Source organism: Pristiophorus japonicus, chromosome 21 (genome assembly GCF_044704955.1).
Source record: "Pristiophorus japonicus isolate sPriJap1 chromosome 21, sPriJap1.hap1, whole genome shotgun sequence".
In the NCBI taxonomy this organism is placed as follows: Eukaryota; Metazoa; Chordata; class Chondrichthyes; family Pristiophoridae; genus Pristiophorus; species Pristiophorus japonicus.
Window position 1 is genome coordinate 8,659,283 of NC_091997.1, and position 23,414 is coordinate 8,682,696.

General features: G+C 45.2%; 1 protein-coding gene across 1 annotated transcript in view; it reads left to right on the forward strand.

Moving 5' to 3' along the window:
- Positions 1 to 12,029: 12,029 nt before the first annotated feature.
- The window catches only part of ifi35 (interferon-induced protein 35), a 35,703-nt gene continuing 24,318 nt past the window's right edge, over positions 12,030 to 23,414 (forward strand). Inside the window, exons 1-5 of the mRNA XM_070864363.1 lie at positions 12,030 to 12,113; positions 14,565 to 14,626; positions 17,801 to 17,884; positions 19,310 to 19,468; positions 21,289 to 21,405. Coding sequence (XP_070720464.1) covers positions 14,597 to 14,626; positions 17,801 to 17,884; positions 19,310 to 19,468; positions 21,289 to 21,405 — 390 coding nt within the window. The 5' untranslated portion in view covers positions 12,030 to 12,113; positions 14,565 to 14,596. The remainder of the gene's footprint in view (positions 12,114 to 14,564; positions 14,627 to 17,800; positions 17,885 to 19,309; positions 19,469 to 21,288; positions 21,406 to 23,414) is intronic.

Genomic DNA, 23,414 nt, shown 5'->3' on the forward strand with positions numbered 1-23,414 from the left:
CCAGACCAGCACCGAACCATTTTGCAACACATAGATACCTCCTGAGGGACGAATCCAAGCCCTCTGGGACAGATCAATGATTGGATCAATTGATAACCCTTATACAAACCCAAATTGCCACGGGGAGGATGCAAAATTATTTAGCGGTGCACGTAATCGACAATGCACACTCATTAGAGAGACCCATTCCAGGATCGACCCTGTGACAGGGTTCGGCCCTCCAAAGATTGGTCGGAAGTGGGGTTCCAACATGATGGTAGCGGGAGACCAGTAGTTCGTGTTGTCTTAAAAGGAGGCAGGCAGCAGATAGTGCTTATCGATTCTGGCTCAGCAGTTGCCATCCACATCCCATACCCTGAACGCCATGCGACGGCGGGCAAGGGTTATATGACTCTTAAAGGGTTTAACGGTGATACAACCATGGCGTATACAGGGAAGGCCACTGAACTTCACCTGTAAGGTCCCAGCGCCGATGCTGGTGACCACCCCCGATGGAAGGGGAATTTTAGGGACTGATGTGTTGGATCAGTATGGCGATCGATTATAATCAGGACTGTGTTTGGATGGGATTGGGAGCTAAGGCAGGAGTGATAGAAATTTCAGATTCTCACTCGGCTTTTGCTATTAAAAAGCCATCTGAGTATGACGCTCCGGGGAGCGAAAATGAAGCTGTGGCGAAATTAATTCGAGAACACCTAGATGCACATGCAAGCATAACTGGAAAAATGGCAGGCGAGGAATCTATTGAGGGACCATCCCCCACTCATTCACTAAACAGTACCCCATCCCAAGGGAGAGTCACCCTTACATCCGAGACACCATAAAATCCCTAGTCGAGCAGGGTGTTCTTAGGACAGGCACTTTCACGACCAATTCATCCGCATGGCCGGTTAAAAAGCCTGATAGCAGCTGGCGACTGACTATTGATTACAGAAAGTTAAATTCTGTAACACCAGCCTGCTCACCAGTAGCAAGAGAAACTCCCACCATATTATCTCAAATTCCTGCTGGTTCCAAGTACTTCTTTCTCGACCCTCGACATCGCCAATGGATTCTGGAGTATCCCTGTTAAAGGGGAAGACCAGTACAAATTTGCATTCACATTTGAGGACAAGAGCTACACCTGGACATGCCTGCCTCAGGGGTTCCACAATGCCCCCACGATATTCCACAAAAGAATGGCTGCAATTTTAAAAGACTTTTCCCACCCTACCTGCTTGTTGCAGTACGTAGATGATCTACTGCTGGCAACCGACAGCATGGAGGAGCATCTGTCCCTTTTGCACGCACTTTTGACATTGTTGGCTCAGGAGGGACTAAAAGTGAATCCCCGTAAGGCTCAATTAGTAAAAGAATGGGTCACCTTTCTAGGAGTGTCCTTTACTCCAGAGGGATCGTCCCCTGACTCAAACAAGGTGGAGATAATACAGTGACTGCCATTACCAACTTCGAAAACAGCCCTATGATCATTCTTGGGTTTGGTGGGGTACCAAAGGAACTTTATCCCAGGCTTTGCAGAGTGTGCAAAGCCCCTGTATGATTTAATAAAACTGCAGGGTGATGACATACGCCCGGCATGGGCATGGACTGATACCCACACCCATTCTGTGGCTAAATTTAAAAACTGCAGTGATACAGGCCACATGTCTGATCCCTCCTGACCCCACGCAGCCCTTCCATTTGGAGGTCGGGGCCACAGAGCAAAGCCTCACTGCAGTTCTGTGCCAAATGCGAGCTGATCGACTACAGTCCATTGCATATGCGTCTCGAATCCTGCAGGGGGCAGAAAAGACTTCTACCGCATGCGAGCGCCACCTACTGGCCGTCTTCTGGTCGGTACATCACGTTACCTTTATTACTGGGTTACAGGCTACAATCCTGCACACTCCTCTGAAACTACTGATTAAAAGCTGGAGATTCGCTAGTTTCCTCGCAGCGCCTCAGCAAATGGACATTGGAATTTATGGAAAGAGACATTGATACCATTTCCAAACCCACCACCTTGCTGCCACAATTTCTGATCTATGAGGGGGACCCGCATGAATGTCCGTTACCCCTGATTAAATTTGAGACCCATCCTGTGCAGAAAGAGCCCATACAGGGTGCCCCAGATGTCTACATCGATGGGTCCTCCTATCACATTGTAGGATCCCCTCACACCGGATATGCTGTGGTATTGCCAGAAAGAACCATCCAGCGAAGATGCAACAGACAGTCTTCACAATATGCAGAAATCGCTGCATTTCTAACTGCTGCAAGGGAAACCTCAGATAGGCCCGTGAATATTTGGTCCGATAATGCATATGCTATAAACACCAGGCTCTCCCTGTCCCTATACCACAAAAATGACTATTGTACGATAGATGGTAAGGCCCTGGTCCATGGGCCCTGGTTACGCCTGCTCTGGTCATACCTTAAACAGTGATCCCAGCCCTGCTTCATAGGAAAGGTAGCAGCCCATAGAAAAGAGGGTCCATATAGTGAGGGAAATTCCAGAGCAGCCAAGGACACTGCGATTGATGGGGAGATAGAGGATATAGTTGCTGAGCCCTGCAATGCTGTTAGCAAGGCCTCCCCAACAGATCACCTAGATTTAAAATCCCTGCAGTAGCAATACTGGTCATATGCTGTTATAAGCACCTGGCACGAGGAAGACAGAACCCTTCCTCAACCAACAGCCTGGGCTCCCAATACCAGACTAGCCACTGCCCCTTACTCAGATGAGCAGTTGCTGATGTTCAAAAGAAAGCCAAACGCCTGCCCGGTGGTGTGTGTTCCACCAGAGGTGGGTCAGGAACTGCTCTCCCTCTTTCACTCCCACCCCACAGCAGGGCACTATTCGGCCTTGGTAACCTTCTACGAGGTAGCATCCACAGCTTGGTGGCCTTCCATGAGGGGAACAATCGACCAATACGTGGCACAATGCCTACTGTGCCTGCAACACAATCCTCCCGCATGCACTAACCAAAGCCTTGCTTCAAAGCGCACCCCCACCTCAAGGGCCATGGACTCACCTCCAGATAGACTTCATTCCACAGGCGCATGGCAATTTTCAGCATGCCCTAGTGGTGGTGGATCGAAGCATTCCCCTGCCGCTCCAACACCACAATCACAGCAGCCAAAACATTATTGAATCATGTGTTTTGTCGGTGGGGAGTACCAGTACAAGTGGACAGCGATCAAGGTTCACACTTTACCGGTAACATTTTTACCCACCTGCAGGAAATGTTGGGGATAAAACACAAATTACATATTGCTCATCACCCCCAGTTGTCCGGAGGGGTCGAAAGGGGGAACGGGACCCTCAAGTTAATGTTACAAAAATTGTGCTTGGACCACCCCACTCAATGGGCTAACATGCTGCCAATGTGCTTAATGGCAATGAGGTCCACACCTCATAGAACACCAGGGGTCTCCCCATATCAGGCCATGACGGGGAGGCTCATGAGAACACCAGGCCAGCTAACACTAACAGGGATGAGTCCCCTGACAATGAAAACCTGTAGTTCCAAGTGGCTGGAACAAGTGGTAGATCACCGATCAGATCAATCGATTTGTGGCCACCAAATTGGGGAAGTTAAAAAGACAAATTAAAAAGTACTTTGACAAGAAAGTACATCCCTTTGAATACAAGGTGGGAGACTCGGTAATTATTCCAAATTATGGGAAAAAGAAGCATGCCTTTGAGCCCGGGTGGTGGGGACCACACAAGAGTATAGACCGATTGAACCCCGCGGTTTATTTGATTCAGTTACCGGGGAAAAAGGGTGTTAAGTACAAGAAGTGGTTTCGCATTAATCAGTTAAAAACAGCCAAAGAGTAAATACTGCACCGATCTTGTTTCCCACAGACCATGATACGGTTGTCAGGACGACACTGGCCATGACCGAAGCCGAGGGAAGATGGAGAACCGGGAGCTGCAGCATGACTCACGAACATCATCAATCCTCAACGTGCTTCGAGAAGCGACGGAGCACTGAAGATACGGGAAGGGGAGAGTCTCCACTGGAGATGTGATTGGACTAAAATAAATCCCCTACACCTTACGAGGTGGAGACCAAGACAGGCAACCCACTTTTTTTCCTCTCCTCCTCAACGCTTACGATATATGAGGGGTCAATAAGGATATTTCCCCCTCAAAAGTGGGGAGTTTGTAAGAATAAAAGTGTTTATTAATGATTAAAAATTGATTCTGTGTGTGTATAAATGTTAAAGGTGTAGATTATACGGAACGGCCTGTTTGTGTTGAAACAGAATGAAAGCCCACAGTTTGCCAGCATGAGCTGAGTTTTGAAACAAAATAAAAGCCCCCAGAGAGATGCCACATGGCTTTTGTGTATTGGCCTCCAGACAACCACCTGTGTGAGGAGAGCCAATAAGAAACTGCCCTCGAGCCAAGGTCCAATCGTGGGGCTTTTCTGAGGACAATGGACTTAAGGGATTTAAAAACTCAAGCTACACAGGTTGCTTTCTCTCTCTTCTCTCCCTGCTGGACACACGGCAAAAGATCTGTTGAAGAACAGCCAAAACAGCATACCGTGTGTTCAAACTAGCCATCAAAAGGGGCGTAACGTATATTGCTTTTTATTATAACCTCATTGTATCTCTGTTGTAACTAAGGTAGATCTACAGGATATTTGACCACTGCTGCTAATGTGCATGTTTGTTATGTTTTTAATAAACTTCTAATTGTTTGAAAGAATCATCTCACTGTCAAATGTAAGCCCAGAGAGATTCAGAAATCCTACATTGGCTCCCGCTTAAGCAATGCGACAATTTCGAAATTCTCATCCTTGTTTACAAATTCCTCCATGACCTCGCTCCTCCCTATCTCTGTAATCTCCTTCAGCCTCACAACACCGCCCCCCCCCCATCTCCGAGATGTCTGTACTCAAAATCTGCCCTCTTGAGCATCCCTGATTATAACTGTTCAACCATCGGTGGCCGTGCCTTCAGCTGCCTGGGCCCTAAGCTCTGGAACTCCCTCCCTAAACCTCTCCGGCTCTCGACCTCTCTTTCCTCCTTTAATACCCCTTTGACCAAGCTTTTGGTCATCTGCCGTAATTTCTTGTGTGGCTTGGTGTCAAGTTTATTTGTTTTGTCTTATAATTCTCCTGTGAAGCACCTTGGGACGTTTTACTACGTTAAAGGCGCTATATAAACACAGGTTGTTTTGTTTTTTGTACCTGACCACTACATTTTAGTGATACATGTACATGTTCCCCTAAATCTCTGAACCACCAATCTTATCTTTTCATGAATTTAAACGATACTCTATTCTTATTTGCCATTTTAGCCCGCATAAGATCAGTTTTGAGAAACCTTAAGATATTTAAGGTTGGGAAATTCTGGGTTTTTAACAGTTGCTGCCTAAATGTCAATAAAACGAGGCTTTCTTGGGTCTGTCACTGACTGAGCAACTTGAGCCAGTGTGTCGCTAAGCTGTACAAACTAGGAAGTTTCCAAGTTTGATTGCCCAGGATGCTGATCACCTCGAGCAGGATTAGAAGCATTACAGTTGACCTCAGTGCTCCTGGTCGAGGGCTGGGAAAAATTAGCCTGAGATTCTGTTCCGGATTGCTACCGAGTGATTTACCTGGGAATGTGTGTTTGGGGGAGGGGAGGTGGAGGGCAAGGGTGGGACCAGCTGTGAGGCTTGCGTGTGAATAATTGCCACTTGGAACTCAGGCGACTGACAGATGTTGAAGCATGTTCCAGCTCGGAGTTAATTCCTTTCAAGAGTGGAGGTTTATTAAACTTTGAACATGTATATCAACTGCTATTGAAGTGTGCCTCAAATTAAACAAGATGGTCCTGAAATTCCTAGGCCCAGGAGGATAGGACTTGGTTTTGCTGGGTTTCTGCTCCTTTTACTCCAGAAATTGTGATGAGAGGGGACGGGTTCTTTTTGTGTCTGCCCTGATGTCAGAGGAATAGAGAGGACTGGGGTTTGAGGGGGTGGGCGGGGGGGAGGAATTGCACCTGCTGAGTTCTACCACCTACACACCACAAAAGGTACAGCTGGACCATGGAGGCATATATGAAGCCACCTGAAAGAAGTGAGGCCCACAATGTTTTCCTAACAGCAATTGATTCCGGAGTGATTGATTACCACTAGGAAAGCAACAATATTGGCCAATTTTTTCAATGCTTGATATCGGCTTTAAAGCCAACAGTTTACTTCCAGTGAAATGGATGCCATGAAGTGCTGTATAATAGTGTGAGTATCCTTCCCCCTTTATACTAATACCTATCCTCAAGATTTGGGACAGGGTCAATAACAACCAGAAGTACTGCCTACCACACTAAACTTTTAGGGCAGAGCAGGGCTTGGAAGAATTTCAGCCAAAACCAACCAAACATTTATACTGGCATGAAGAAGAAATTAAACGAGCACCACCATTAGATTTGACAAGTTTTACAGCAACCAGTGAAAAGGGCCACGAAATAACAAACTACCATCTTATTAGGAGGAGCAAGATGAAGTATCCTGAATTTTATTCACTCAAAAAACATTTCAGGATTAATATGTGGTAAGTATTTAATATCCCAGGGTCTGAAAGTTAAAGTAACCTCATGCAGATGTTTTTTTTAAACTGTAGTGCCTTATTGTCATATTTGCTTTTCCCGGCATCATCCAACTATTTTTTAAGTGTAAGCTGGCATCAGCTGTAGCAGCAGTTATATTTTTCAATGCTGGTGCTGCTATCTCAAGGTGCCATGGAAAGTCACTGCTTGAGTTTCTGTCTACTGCCGATGAAGCAGTGTTTACTGCCAGGGTAGTACTACTGCTTGACGTGATAGAAATGCCAGTGTAATTATTGTGAAAAATTCCAGTAGGTTCCATTGTTTAATTTAATTTAATTTTGTTATGACTATATTGGATACACTAGACTAGTTATGTTACTGAACCAGTAATCCAGAGGACTACATTAATAATCCAGAGACGGGAGTTCAAATCCCAACACTGCAGCTGAGGGAATTTAAATTCAGTTAATTAAATACATTTGCAATTAAAAAGCTAGTATCAGTATTGGTGACCATGAAACTACTGGGCTGTCGGAAAAACCCAACTTGTTCACCTATGTCCTTTAGGGAAGGAGTCTGTCATCTTTACCCGGTCTGGCCTATATGTGACTCCAGACCCACAGCAATGTAGTTGACTCTTGACTGCCCTCTGAAATGACCTAGCAAGCCATTCAGTTATACCAAAACCTCCACTGCAAAGTCAGCACTGTGGGAGTACCTTTACCACACGAACTGCAGCAGTTAAAGAAGGCGGCTCACCACCACCTTCTCGAGGGCAATTGGGGATGGGCAGCAAATGCCGGCCTTGCCAGCGACGCCCACATCCCGTGAATGAATTTTAAAAAATACACGCACTCTCACTTACCTACTGCTCTTTGAGCAAAGATTCCTGAACACAATGTACCTTATAGTTTTTAATGTATTACTTTTAATGCAATATTTTTAATATATTACAAGTCAGCTAGTGGCTCATTTGCTGACTTGTGGTACTTAGCAATGAAGACCAAGGTTTGATCATCACTCAGTGTTGGGTCTGATGTAGCATTGGTGAGGTATCAGAATTGTCCTTACAGGGGTTGGGAGGAAAGTCATGATTTCCTGCCCCAGATGCTGATCAGTAATCTCTGCTGGAATGTATGCAACATTGATAAGGAGTTGCACCAAAACACATGTAGAATCAAGGAGGGGTGGGTCTGAGAGGCATGCAGCAATCACATGGAGCATGGGCCTACAGTGTGGAGAAGAGAAAGAAATCGAGTTGTGTTCAGTTGAGATCTGGCTTGGCTTCTGGAGACCGCTGTCTAATCTGAGCCCCCTAAAATGACAACTTGTGTGGACTACTACAGACCTGGCAACTTGATGTTGAGATTAAGTTTCTGAGTAAACTCAACAGCTCTGATGTATGTGATTGCCTGGCCTTACTCCCACAGGAGCTTCGAGACTGAAACCGCGCCCTTCCCTGCCAGCAGTATACCCTCCTGTAAATGTGTTGCGAATATATACCAGTGCTATATCGGTGTGAAAACTAGGGTGACATTTTTCTCTTTTGTAAAGAATGATTTTGAACATTTTTAAGTTGAAACAACTGTTCATACCTGATTCCGAAGAGTTGTGGAACTGCAGCATGAATCACGGCCCTCTGAAGAGAAAATTAGGTTGTTGGTGGGAAATGTGCAATTAAGTGTTTTAGGAGCAATAGTTTTTTTTAAAGATGTTTTGAGGAGGCTGCTATCCTGAAAATCTTCTGTGTCATACTTTCTGGGACATGTTTGGAACAAACCATACAGATGATGTCATCATCATCATTGTAGGCAGCCCCTCGAAGTTGAGGATGACTTGCTTCCACTCTAAAAATGAGTTCTAAGGTGACTGAGGAGTCCAATGCGGGAACCTGGGTTTGACGCACTCTCTTTCCGCTGTCTACTCTTGGTTTCCGCTTGTTCTCAGCGATGGGACTCGAGGTGCTCAGCACCCTCCCAGATGCTCTTCCTCCACTTTGGGCGGTCGTGGGCCAGGGATTCCCAGGAGTTGGTGGGGATGTTGCACTTTGTCAAGGAGGCTTTGAGCGTGTCCTTGAAGCGTTTCCTCGGCCCACCTGGGGCTCGCTTGCCATATCGAAGCTCCACATAGAGCGCTTGCTTTGGGAGTCTTGTGTTGGGCATGCGGACAATGTGGCCCACCCAATGGAGCTGATCGAGCGTGGTCAATGCTTCGATGCTGGGGATGTTGGTCTGAGCGAGGACACTGACGTTGGTGCGTCTATCCTGCCAATGGATTTACAGCATTTTGCAGAGGCAGCGCTGGTGGTACTTCTCCAGCATTTTGAGGTGTCTGCTGTATATAGTCCATGCCTCTGAGCCATATAGGAGGGCAGGTATCACTACTGCCCTGTAGACCATGAGCTTGGTGCCAGATTTGAGGTCCTGGTTTTCAAACACTCTCTTCTTCAGGCGATCGAAGACTGCGCTGACGCACTGAAGGCGGTGTTGGACCTCGTTGTCAATGTCTGCTCTTGCTGACAGTAGGCTCCCGAGGTAAGGAAAATGGTCCACGTTTGTCCAAGGCCTCGTCGTGGATTTTGATAATCGGTGGGGCAGTGCTATGTAGTGGGATCAGGTTGGTAGAGGACCTTTGTGTTATGGATGTTTAGTGTAAGGCCCACATGATCTCGTACGCCTTGGTGAAGGTGTTGACACTGACTTGGAGTTCAGCCTCCGAGTGTGCGCAGATGCAAGCGTACAGATGGGAATCTGTTTTAACGTCTGCCGCCTCCAGGCCAGATCCAAGGTCGTCCCATCCTCTGTCATTGAACTGCAGATGATGCAAGGGTAGATGTCTACATGCCTTTTATTAAATGATTACAAGGTAGCTAATGTATTTTGGTGCGATGGAGAAATCATTTATACCTAGGCAATGTAAAAAAAATACCAGCCTTTTTGAAGTGTGAGATCCCTACTTCAGAGAATCATAGAATAGTACAGCACAGAAGGAGACCATTTGGCCAGCTCTTTTGAAGAGCAATCCCGTTAATCCCACTCCCCCTGCTCTTTCCTCATACCCCTGCAATTTGTTCTCCTTCAAGTAATCACCAATTCCCTTTCGAAGGCTGCTATTGAATCTGTATCCACCACCCTATGAGGCAATGCATTGCAAATCCTAAAAACTCCTTGCGTAAAAAAGGTTTCCCTCACATCGCCTCTGGATCTTTTGTCAATCACCTTTGTAGTGGGGTATTTAAAATTAACACTCAACACCAGGGTCTGGATTCGAAGCTTCAAGTAGTCTTTAATTTCTTGCAAGGGAGGGTCAAGTCTGCAGTCAACCTGTTGCTGAGTTGTCCTCACTTGCTCTCCCTGAACAAAGAAAACACAGGGTTTTTATACAGTTCCTCGGCCTATAATGGCCGGACATTCAATACATGAGACACACATTGATTTGAATGGTCAAACCCCTTGTCACTCAAAGTAAAGACACAATCCTGACCACACCTATCTCCAGTATTTTTCCAGAAACCTCGCTGTGTCCCAAAAGTTCATTAGCACATTGGAATGTTATCTTATCTCTCTTGCCTTCACCAGATGGAGTTTTACCATTGTGTCACTTTTGACCCCTTGCCCTGTTTAACTGCCCCTCTGGGCTTCCTGTGGTTCCACAGTTTGGCCTCCTGCAATTGTCCTCAGGTTACACAGCTTGTAACAATTAATCATTCCGATATGTTAGTTCCCTATAAACACCCTTACAAAGTTGACCACTACAACAGCCGATGTCAGCTCGTTTTAATTCCGAGGTCCATTCTTAATGGGTACAGTTTTGGTCTCCTAATCTGAGGAAGGACGTTCTTGCTATTGAGGGAGTGCAGCGAAGAAAGTTCACCAGACTGATTCCCGGGATGGCAGGACTGACATATGAAGAAAGACTGGATTGACTAGGCTTATATTCACTGGAATTTAGAAGAATAGAAACATAGAAACATAGAAAATAGATGCAGGAATAGGCCATTCGGCCCTTCGAGCCTACACCACCATTCAATAAGATCATGGCTGATCATTCCCTCAGAACCCCTTTCCTGCTTTCTCTCCATACCCCTCGATTCCTTTAGCTGCAAGGGCAATATCTAACTCCCTCTTGAATATATCCAATGAACTGGCATCAACAACTCTCTGCGGTAGGGAATTCCACAGGTTAACAACTCTCTGAGTGAAGAAGTTTCTCCTCATCTCAGTCCTAAATGGCCTACCACTTATCCTAAGACTGTGTCCCCTGGCTCTGGACTTCCCAATCATCGAGAACAATCTTCCCACATCTAATCTGTCCAGTCCCTTCAGAATACCACAAGTTTCTATGAGATCCCCTATCACCCCTCCAAACTCCAGTGTATAAAGGCCCAGTCGATCCAGTCTCTCCCCACACGCCAGTCCCGCCATCCGGGGAATCAGTCCGGTGAACCCTCGCTGCACTCCCCCAACAGCAAGAACATCCTTCCTCCGATTAGGTCAATAGTAAGAACGTCCTTCCTCAGTTAACAGCTATCTGCGCAGTTAATTCATCCATCTTATTACGAATGCTCCTCGCAGTGAGACTCAGAGCCTTCAGGCTTGTGTTTTTAACACTCTTTGTCCTTTTCAGAATGGCAGGCAGTGACTAGTGGAGTGCTGCAGGGCTCAGTGCTGGGACCCCAGCTCTTTACAGTATACATTAATGATTTAGATGAAGGAATTGAGTGTAATATCTCCAAGTTTGCAGATGACACTAAACTGGGTGGTGGTGAATGAGAGGGGATCTCATAGAAGCATATAAAATTCTGACGGGATTGGACAGGTTAGATGCAGGAAGAATGTTCCCGATGTTGAGGAAGTCCAGAACCAGGGGTCACAGTCTAAGGATAAGGGTAGGCCATTTAGGACTGAGATGAGGAGAAACTTCTTCACTCAGAGAGTTGTTAACCTGTGGAATTCTCTACCACAGAAAGTTGTTGAGTCCAGTTCGTTGGATATATTCAAAAGGGAGTTAGATGTGGCCCTTGCGGCTAAAGGGATCAGGGGGTATGGAGAGAAGGCAGGAGTGGGGTACTGAAGTTGCATGATCAGCCATGATCATATTGAATGGTGGTGCAGGCTCGAAGGGCCGAATGGCCTGCTCCTGCACCCATTTTCTATGTTTCTATGTTAACCTTTTAAATTTAACAGAGCTCGATAGCTCCACTTCAAACTTGAATGTGTATCCTTTGGCTATCGACCTTTCAGCTTCTCTGTCTCGCTAAACCCTTCCTGGCTTTAAACACAGTAAGTGACATTGAGGGGATTATGAGGAGTTATTATTACTGAATCTAATAATGATTACAGAGATGGTGTAACATCAGCAACCCTTTATATGTGAAAGTTTGTCGGGCATTGAATTGTGGCCCGCTTTGATATGCCGAGGTGATGTGCTTTGCCCTTGCGGTGGACTCCTGGATTGTTGTTGCAGTGAACAACCCAAGGAGTTGGTGAGTTTCACTTTTCTGTAATGTACGTAGTTACATGAAGAACTGGAGCCCGGAACTGGCCGCGTTGTTGCTCTGTCACATACCCACAGCTGGTTTTCGGGTAAGATTTCGGGGTCCTCTCTCCCCTCCACTCATTTATAGTGATGGCAGAAATGTTGATTTTCTTTTGTATTTCGTGTATTTTATTGATTCAGAACGCAATAGCGAGAAAAATACGGAAGCTTAAGGGACATCGTTCCAGTTCCACACTCGTTATTTGAAAAGATAATTAACTCTTTTCATTTTACATCTTGGCGGGCTTTGTGTTGTGTAGTAAATTGGCGAATTTTATTTTGGGGAAAAGCTAATGCGAAGCGATGATAGTTTTAATTGCTTTTCCAAAGAATCGAAAGTGAAAGTGCTGACTTTGGTTACATTATTTTGTAACATGCATTTGAAAATTAGTTATAAAGTATCATATTTCTGTGTTTTTATACAGAAGGCGATCTTTAGCTTGTGTTCTCCTTTGTATTTCATTGTTAAATTGGTAAATTCTCGTTAAAGTGTAAAAAAAACACGGTAAAGTTTTTAAAAATCTCCCAGTCCCTCTCCTATATTCCGCCTTCTCCTCTATTCCCCCCATCTCGATTCCCCTCCTCTATCCCCCCTCCTCTCTCCTCTATTCCCCCCTCCTCTATTTCCCCCTCCTCCCTCCTCTATTCCACCTCCCAAACCCACGACCTCTGCCACCGAGAAGGACAAGGGCAGCAGGCGCATGGGAACACCACCACCTCCACGTTCCCCTCCCAGTCACACACCATCCCGACTTGGAAATATATCGGCCGTTCCTTCATCGTCGCTGGGTCACAATCCTGGACCACCCTCCCTAACAGCACTGTGGGAGCACCTTCACCACACGGACTGCAGCGGTTCAAAATGGCGGCTCACCACCACCTTCTCAAAGGGCAGTTGTGGATAGGCAATAAATGCCGGCCTGGCCCACATCCCATGAACGCATTTTAAAAAACATCATCCAATTTGGGTTAGGATAAGCTCATTTTATATAAAAAGTAGGGAAGAGGAGGAGGAGAAATGTCTGTCAAAAGAAAATGAACAAACTAGTTGAGCCCTGTCAGTAATTGCCAATGTTATCACTGGTGTACATTCAGTATTTCTTTTCTTATTCCCTTTGATCACATATATCACAGTATAAAAAATATCTCCCAGCCATCTGGCTTTTTGTAAAACCACATGGCATGATGCCATTACCATGAGACATTGTCTACTTGGTGGAGATGATACCGTCAATACTGTGGGGGCAAAAGTGTTCACATTATGGTAAAGTTATTTGGCATCAGTTGCATTGCCAATGTTTCTGTGCATAGTACAGTGTGCAGTGCTTTCCTTATGTTTGAATATAATAGGAATTACTGGTACTGTGCAATAGTCCTTGTGTCCTGTGTTTATGGAGAACAAAATGTAGCTTTTTAAATGAGGTCTTAAATACCATAATCTCTGCTGAACCTTTCCAGTCCTACCTGCTCACAGATGAGTCATTTGGAAGCCAAGTTTATCCTGATAAAAAAAAATTGTAAATTCAAAGCCTGATTAATATTAAGTAGTGCAAGATACAAATGAGGTTTTAAAATCAAGATTAATATTTGATTAATTAATAGAAGCGGCTGTGTAATTTTCCAACCGTCTGGCTGAAACGATAGTCTATCAACATCCATTGCATTTCACAGAGATGCCTTCTTCTCCTGGAGTCTTTGCTTTGATTAAGTATTACGCAGCTGTCTGCCTAGGAACTTGCAAAACGTGGTTATAGGGGGATCGATAAAGTCCTTGTTGCTCAGGTCTTCCAAACACTGGTACAGTTATCAGGCTCAAGCAGCCTGAATTAGAATACTTCAAATCTCCACTCATGTGACAAAAACTGGTCGCTGCCATTTGTGTAGAATCTGCTAATCACTGACAATTTCAAATAACCAAGCAGCCACAAGAGTTACTGCTGTGGAAGTTTTGGATGAATCAGAGACCTGGGGCAGTATCAATGATGAGATTTCATTGCACAGGCCAGAGTTCCCACAGTGGCTCAGTCTGTGGTGTGATACTAAGCCATAAGGCCTAGGATGGACCCAAGTTTGATCCATGGTCTCTGATGAGTTAGCTGTATTTGGCCTCAGTGCCCACAGACAAGGAAGCAAAAGAGAATCACAGGTGAAGAATGACATGTGAGGGGAGGTATCAACGGTTGCTGGCTCACATGCAGCTGTACTCCAACAAAGGGTCCTTCGGAAAGGGGAGGAGAAAATGGGGGGGGTGATTGTGAGGGAGAAAAACATCAGGTATCCTGTGCTAATGCTGGCATAAATATCAGTGTGTCTGTAAAGTGGATAACCTGCTTTATTCCTATACCCACTTTTTCACAACAACAACTTATATAGCGCCTTTTACATAATAAAACGTCCCAACAATAACAGACAGAGCAAAATATAATCCATGGTCTATACTCAGATCATTGATTATTTCCTGGAGAAATTTAATGTGAAACTTTATATTTTTGTAACAGGTTTACAATCTTGAGGCTGCATAAATTTCATCATGGAATCCACACATGCCAGTTTCGAACAGGTGAGTCAATAGTTTAAATAAAACAACTGTGTGCTATAGTGAAAGGGACATTACTTTCCTGAGTACAAATGTCTGATAAACCCATTTTTCTCTGGAGTGACTGAGCATGCATAGACGCAACAGGTGAACCGCCCATGATTTTTGTCACAGTGACAAAAGAACATAGGGGCAGGAGTAGGCCATTCAGCCCTTCGAGTCTGTTCCGCCATTCAATGAGGTCATGGCGGATCTGTTCCACGACTCCATTTACCCTGCGTTGCTCCATATCCCTTGTTCCCCTGACCTGACAAAAATCTTATCAATTTCAGTCTTGAACATTTCAGTTGACCCAGTATTTTAGAGGGAGCGAGTTCCAGATTTCCACTGCCCTTTGTGTGAAAAAGTATTTCCTGATTTCACTCCTAATGACCTCGCTCTGGTTTTGGGATTATGCCCTTTTGCTCAGGGTCCCCTCACCAGAGGAAATAGTTTCACCTTATCTACCCCTTTATTATTTTAAACACCTTGATTAGATCATCCCTCGAGTTTCTACCCGCAAGGGAATAAGAACCAAGTTTATGCAGTGTATCCTCATATTTTAACCCTTTATGCCCTGGTACCATTCTAGTGAATCTGCGCTGTACCCTTTCCAAGGCCAATATCTCTTTCCTCAGATGCAGTATCCAAAACTTGTCGCAGTAATTCAGCGCAGACCAGGGATCACCTTCAAGTGATGGATTCCATTTTGATTAACCTGATAATGTTGGCCCGAAATTTGCAGTTGGCAACAAAGCAAAGGCGTTTGCTGTTGGCCCTGAAGTATGCTCCGCACAAGGATCTCGCGATCCCCATGTCAAGAACTTCGAGTTTTCTGACACTCAATTCAAATCAACGAAGTATAGTGGGAATCCCATAGTGTGAGCTGCTGTGACGTCAACGGGCTGTCTGAGAAACCAATCAAAACACAGAATTCTCACAGACAGCAAACAAGGACATAAGTAAGCGCTTAAAATTACAGCTTTTAAAAAAATGTTAGGGAGGGCAAAACAAAGATTGGGGCTCTCACATGAGGAAAAGACAAACCTGAAATAAAGATGGACAAACTTAAAAAAAATGTAATTTAAAAAAAATTCTTTAACATTTTTATATTTATTAAAATGGACAAATTTGACACTACACAAAATTAAAATGAGTTTTCCAGGCCCTTACGTTTGTTTAGCACTAATAACGCAGTAAAACCACAGTTACACCTAGCTCCTTTGAGTCTAACTTTTAGTGGGGAATTTAACAGCCTACTCACTGCGGAAGAGCTGAAATTTTTGACAGTATAAACGCAGGGAAGTCTTGCTACAACTGTACAGGGTATTGGTGAGGCCACACCAGGAATACTGCGTGCAGTTTTGGTTTCCATATTTACGAAAGGATATACTTGCTTTGGAGGCAGTTCAGAGAAGGTTCACTCAGTTGATTCCGGAGATGAGGGGTTTGACTTATGAGGAAAAGTTGAGTAGGTTGGGCTTCTACTCATTGGAATTCAGAAGAATGAGAGGTGATCTTATCGAAACGTATAAATTATGAGGGGGCTTGACATGGTGGATGCAGAGAGGATGTTTCCACTGATAAGGAAGACTAGAACTAGGGGGCATAATCTCAGAATAAGGGGCCGCCCATTTAAAATTGAGATGAGGAAAAATTTATTTTCTCAGAGGCTTGTAAATCTGTGGAAATCCCTGCCTCGGAGAGCTGTGGAAGCTGGGACATTGAATAAATTTAAGACAGAAATAGACAGTTTCTTAAACGATAAGGGGATAAGGGGTTATGGGGAGCGGGCGGGGAAGTGGAGCTGAGTCCATGATCGGAGCAGCCATGCTCGTATTAAATGTTCTTATGTTCCCCGATTTGGGATGATTACACAGCTTGCCAGCTCTGTGGGGGGTGGGGATGGGGGGGGTGCATAGCGCAGCCTGTTTTGGAACTGTCAATGACAGACCGTAACTTCAGGGATTCCGCCTGTGCCAAATCCCAATGTTGCGGTCGGTTTCAAAAGTGGAATGCCGGACAACGCTGCCAGCTCGCTGTCATCCCGACCGCAAATTCCAGCCCATTGTGTTTTCAAAGGGAAAACACGTTTGCCAAACACATTTGCGAAGAAACAGAGAGGACGAAGTTTGGAGCCGGTAACCTTCCGGGGCCGGGACATTTATCACCCCGCCCAGAAGTTCCTCCCCCGGCGCGGAATTCAGCCCTTCCGCCCCCCCCCCCCCCCAACGGAGGTGGAGCGCTATCGGAGGTGCTCCGTGTCCGTGGAGGGCGGTCGCGCGGCACGGAGTTCAGCTCCACGCTCGAGCTCAGTGCCCCCGCCGGCAACATCAGCGCTGTAGCTCTGATGCGGCAAAACTCCTCTCCACTTTAATTAAAGGAGAGGGCCACTGCGCACCCTTTGGCGGCTGCCACCGGGACACCAGGGACACCTCGACCAGGACAACAGCCTGGCACCCATAGCGGAGTGCCGGCCTGCAGGATGGTTGGCCGGTCGAGGCGAGGGCCGCTATTTTCAGGCTGAGTCGGCTGACAGAAAAATATGGCGGCCCGCGGCCTCCCCTTTAAGGGGCGCCTCGGCAGCGGCTGTCCGACCCCGCGAGCTGGTGGTGACATCGACCGGTGCCATTCTTGCTGCCTGCATGACACTTTCACTCGCGGGGTGCAATGGGGTTGACGCGTTGTGGTGAGAGAGGTCAGCGCACACGGCAATGATGTCATCGCCGAGCGTGCGCCAGGTCTGGGGCGCTAAGCATGAGGCGTGGCGCTAACGACATAATGCCCCTCAAACCTCCGGGTCCCTGGAATGGGACTTGAACCCACAACCTTCTGAAGGAGAATCAGATTTTGAATCTGCAGATTGTTTTTGTTTTATAAATGTAACTTGGAATCTTTTACATTACATCCACCTGAGCAGATAAGAGCTTCAATTTAATGTAATATGCAAAAGATAACTCGTCTGACAATGTAGCACTCACTGCCTCAGTACTGCATAGCAATAACAGCCTAATTTGAAGGCCAAGTCTATAGTGAGACTTGAACTTATAAACCTCTAAAGCAGGGGTTAGAGTGCGACCAACTAAGCCAAACTGAGAGTTTTGTAAGAGATTAATGTTTCAAATGGAACCCTTCATGTGTGTCTGTTTCTTTTTACAGGGCCTCCTCAATAGTCGCCAGAACCCGTTGCAGGATGAGGCCTCACAGTTGAAACACATCAGACGAGAAATAGCAAATCAGAAGGTAAGCTTAAAGTAAAATTTGAAAATAAAAGTTTGCATTTTTTAATCGTCATGGTAGGAATTTCTCTGAGTGTTGCAGCCTTGTAAATGTGATTGAGATCTCTTGTGTTCAGTGTCTCTAGTGAAACCCACAAATGCAATTTCACAAGTGCATTTATAATGTCGTTACGAATCACAGAAAGTTAACATGAGGGTGCAGCAAACAAGTAGGAAGGCAAATGTATGTTAGCCTTTATTGCAAAAGGGTTGGAGTATAAGAGTAACAAAGTCTTGATGCAATTATAGAGGGCTTTGGTGAGACCACACCTGGAGTACTATGCACAGTTTTCTCTCTTTACCGAAGGAAGGCTATACTCACCTTAGAGGGGTAAAACTAAGGTTTACCAGAGTGATTCCTGGGATGAGAGGGTTGTCCTATGAGAAGAGATTGAGTAGAATGGGCCTGTATTCGCTTGAGTTTAGAAAAATAAGAAGTGATCTTATTGAAACGTATGAAATTCTTACATAGCTTCTTGACGGTAGAAGCAGGGAGGACACGTCCTCTGGCTGGGGAGTCTAGAACATGGGGGCACAGTCTCATGATAAGGGGTCGGCCATTTAGGACTGAGATGAGGAGACATTTTTTCACTCAGAGGGTGGTGAATCTTTGGAATTCTCTACCCTGGAGGGCTGTGTATGCTCAGTCGTTGAGTGTATTCAAGGCTGAGGTCGATAGATTTTTGGACACTAAAGGAATCAAGGGATATGGGGACAGGGTGGGAAAGTGAAGTGGAGATAAAAGATCAGCCATGATCTTATTGAATGATGGAGCAGGCTCAAGGGGCTGTATGGCCTACTCCTGTCCCTATTTCTTATGTTTTTGTGTTACATAAAGCGACATGTATTCTGACAGGAATAATTATGGGGGTGTGGGGGAGGGGGGTAATTAAAGAGGATGGAGCTTGAATTCTACTTTTTAATATTTTTCTTACGGTGAATTCCATAGAAACATAGAAAATAGGTGCAGGAGTAGGCCATTTGGCCCTTCGAGGCTGCACCGCCATTCAATGAGTTCATGGCTGAACATGCAACTTCAGTACCCCATTCCTGCTTTCTTGCCATACCCCTTGATCCCCCTAGTAGTAAGGACTACATTTAACTCCATCTTGGATTCTGAAGCTCAATAATAATTGGGGGAAGACCGAACTAGAAGGGGTTGTTAAGTCTGAAAGGCAGCTCAGTAACTATAAAGTGTGTTTGACAGAATATTTAAGTCATGGTCCAATGCCAGATTTTAAAAAAAGAGCAAGGTAAGCATTGCAGTTCCCTGGTTTCTCTCTCCCTCCTTTCTTAAATAATGGAGTGACATTTACAATTTTCCAATCCAATTGAGGCAACACGTTGATGGTGGAGTTATGTAATAAATGGTCTTTTTATGTCTTACCAGGACTATTGTAATGCTATGCTAAAGGACAAGGCTGAGTTGGAAAAAGCAAAGTTTGAACTAGAAAAGATGGTAGAAGATTATAACAGCCGGATTGGAAGATTTCAACAAGGAATCGAGGATGAGAAATTTGAAAAACAAATGCAGCATTTAAAATTTCAGGTTGGCAATTTTGTGGTTTGGATTTATTTTTATTTATGACTGTTTACATTTTATGGGAACCATGAAAACCATGTCAGTTTAATTTTTAAACTACTGAAGCAATAAAGTTTCCAACTTGTGTGATTCACCTGTGAGTCCTGTGATTTGCACAAGCTGTATTAATGATCAGGACACAATAACGTGGGAACTTTCCGCATGAATCACGAACATTCACGTGGTGGACTTGTGAGTGAATCATTTATGTTGGCGAAGCAGCAAGAAGATCTGTTTTTTAAAAATAAACTAAAGTGAGCATTTTTGCCTGGATGCTTACAACAACAACTTGCATTTATTTGGCGCCTTTAACATAGTAAAACATCCTCTTTCACAGAAGCATTATCAAACAAAATTTGATACCGAGCCACATAAAGGAATATTAGAACAGGTGTTTGGTCAAAGAGGTAAGTTTTAAGGAGTGTCATAAAGGACGAAAGAGAGGCAGAGAAGCAGAGAGGTTTGGGGGGTGGGGGGTGGGCGAGTTCCAGAGCTTACGTCCTTAGCACAGCCGCCAATGGTGGAGCGATTCAGGAGTGTGCAAGAGGCTAGAATTGGAGGAGCACAGAGATCTCGGAGGGGAGTGGGGCTGGAGGAGGTTACAGAGAGATAGTGAGGGGCTAGGCCATGGAGGGATTTGAAAACAAGGATGAGAATTTTTTAATCGGGGCGTTGCTTAACTGGGACCCAATGTAGGTCAGTGAGCACACTAATTGGGGAGTTTAGTGGATAGGAAATAAGGTAACATCGGTACACAGTGATGTCATATTCCCTCACTTGCATGCAGCAATATGTAAATGAATAATGAAGTATGAAGCCAAACAGTGGCCTTCGCCTTGAATATTCATCGAAAAAAAAATAAGCTAGAAATGACTGTTGACTACATTACCTACAAATGCTTGTATTCCAATGATATTCTTCTGTACCTTATTTTCTTGGGAGGCGATAACTTGTGTTTTTTTAAATGGGTTAATACCTCATCAAAATATTGCTACTGCTACAGCTGTTGCAGTGAGTGCTGACTCCCTGCACGCATTCAAGAGGGAACTGAGTCAGAGATGGCGTCATATAGAAGGATTAGCAGATAACGAATGTGTAGTCCATGTGATCTCCTGGACTTCTTTCCATTGCCTGAGGGGTTCAGAGGGGAATTCTCCAGAGGTTTTTTCCCCTTTATTGGCCCTGGGTTTTTCTGTTTTTCTTTGCCTTTCTCAGGGTATTGCATGACTGCAGGGGTTGGGGGGAGGGTGGATCCAATAGAAGTGTTCGAAACTGTGCAAACGTTTGGAGCGATAAATAAGAAGTGTCTGGTCATGATGCTCTGGCCATCGTGTATGTGAGACAGGCTTGATGGGCCAACTGGTCTTTTCTTGCCTGTCATTTTCATTTGTTCATGTGTATGTGTGTTAAATGCTTGTCTGTAAATACCATCAACAGTCATTTCTAAGCCAATATGCTTTTTAAATGAAATTTTAAAAAATTTTGAAGCTTTCACTTGCTGATCTTACGATTGGAACATCTACCTCGGTGTTGTCTCTAAGGGTTGGGGCGACGTATTATTGGGATTACTCTCAGAACCCTTATACTTGTTACTTTCAAACTCAGTTTGCAGAAAACATAAGATCAGTCTGTTTGGAGGTCTCCACCATACGTAGCTCTTGGTTAGAATGCGCACTACATAAGGGAAAAACATGATTTTTGAGCTCATTACTAGCACGTGCCTGGTGCTGCAAACAATCCCGATGATTTCAGCGTTTTTATCGATCTATGTGTGTGTTCTTCTGTAGCAACAAATGGATGAAGCGGTGAAGGAGAACGATGCTATTTTCAAGAAGCAGGGTGATATGAAGGAGGAGTTAGCAAAGCTCGAAGATGAAGAAGCAGAGCTAGAGAAGCAGCTCAAGGTAAGGTAGCAATATTATCCTGTCGGGTGTTCATAGGCTTGAGAGGAAACAAGCCAGAAGCGATTGTAATCTGGGATCGCTTTCGTTTAATGTTCAGAATCAGTTGTGCTGTGCTGGCTCACTTGGGTTAATGTGCCTCGACATCGCTCTGCTGGAGACTGCATTCGAGGAGTTGCATGCTGATGAATAGCTGCCAGAGCCTGTATAAATATGCTAAGCCTGTGCGGTGTGCAACGACCACCCTACGTTAAAAGAACTCATCTTCCACTCCTCTAACATGAAGCTCGGGACCTGGAACATCAGGGACTGTTCAGCCACCTAAGAACTCATGTTAAGCAAGTCTTCCTCGATTCCGAGGGACTGCCTATGATGATGATGATAATGCTGCGCCATTGAGCTCTCCAGACCTAACGTTAGTTGCTTCCATGTTGAAAAGCTCTTGTTCTCCCATGCCAACTCATTCCTATTGAACCGAGTTGAAAATTTTCAAGTGTCGAGGTGAGGAACCTGAATCTAAATCCAGCAGGCTATTCCCAAAAAGACAATCACACCATAGGGATCACCTGCTAATGCACACATATTCCTGGAGGGGGAGGAGATAAGTGATGAGTCATCAAACACACCTCTTTAGAGTCAATTGCAAAGTGGCATATGCGGTTGCCTGGAGTGTCTGCTGTTGTTCAGCCATGAACTCATTGAATGGCGGTGCAGGCTCGAAGGGCCGAATGGCCTACTCGTACACCTATTTTCTATGTTTCTATGTCACAGAGCTACAGTGCTAGAGTTGGGCCCGATTCAGAGAAGAATAGAAGATCAAAAAGGATCTAATCGAAGTGTTCCGAACTGTGAGCTAAATCTTGAAAAGATTCAGTAGCAAGGGGTCAAAAAATAAACTAATAAGTTTAAAGGGGCAGATTTGTTTTTTCACAAAAATGATTATTAGAATTTGGAATTCTTTACCACAGGTAACGATTGAAGCCAAGTCGTTCACAGCGTTTAAGAAGAATTAGATGAAGAAGATAGTCTACTCCTGATGAGTTGAATTTGTTGAGGGAGGCGGGCTGGATTTTTGGCTTTGCTCATTTCGGGGCGGTAATGACGACGGGGCAGTAAACAGTTTGCGCCTCAGTCAGTAACATTCATCAGCTGGGTCCTGAGTGTGGGACGCAGCGCTAAGGGAGGCGTTGCATACCTCGCTTCGGGCACTAGGCTGGCTGAGCATGCGAAAATCCGGCCCCCAGAGCGCTCTAAGAGAGGCCTGGGGAGAGAAAAACCATGAAAAAAACCCACCAAAAACATTCCCAATAAATAACTCATGCCACCACATCATAAATCACAAAAAAAAAACAATCACACTTACCTGAGGTCGCTCACTGCAGCCGCTACAATTCCCAACCGCCTACTTTCACAGGCGGTCCCACCAGGGCGTTCTACGGAGTGATACGGATCGGGCGGGAACCAAAAATCGAGCCGGTGTCACAACCAGGGGCATGGCACACTGGCACGCCTCTTCCGGGCGATAATGCTCCACGACCCCGCCGAAACCAGCCCCGAAAACCCTGGCGGGACGCTGGAAGCTGGCTGCCCGCTCGGAAGAGCTCACCACCGCCATTGCCGCCTCTCCGGGGTGAAAACAGAGGCAGCAACAAGCCGGAAATCCATAGTGAATTGTCCAATAATTTGAATTAAGCAACATAAATAACAGCCAAATGGTAATTCAGCACATAAAAAAAATTAATCATCAGATCATTTGCATTAAACTACTGTGAATGAAGAGGAATGGACTGCATCAAAGAATGAAGAAATGGGATTAGCAGATAGCTCTGGTGAGGGAATGAGCACCATCACGAATGGCCTCCTTCCATACCAGCATTTCTGCAAAATCTAATGTACGCCGATATTCCCAATCTCCTCACATGGGAAGATTCTAACACTGGCTGTGCCATCATGGGAAAGCATCAAGCGAGGATCTGGTACGTGTGCTGCTATTAGGATCCCAGTGACCAGAG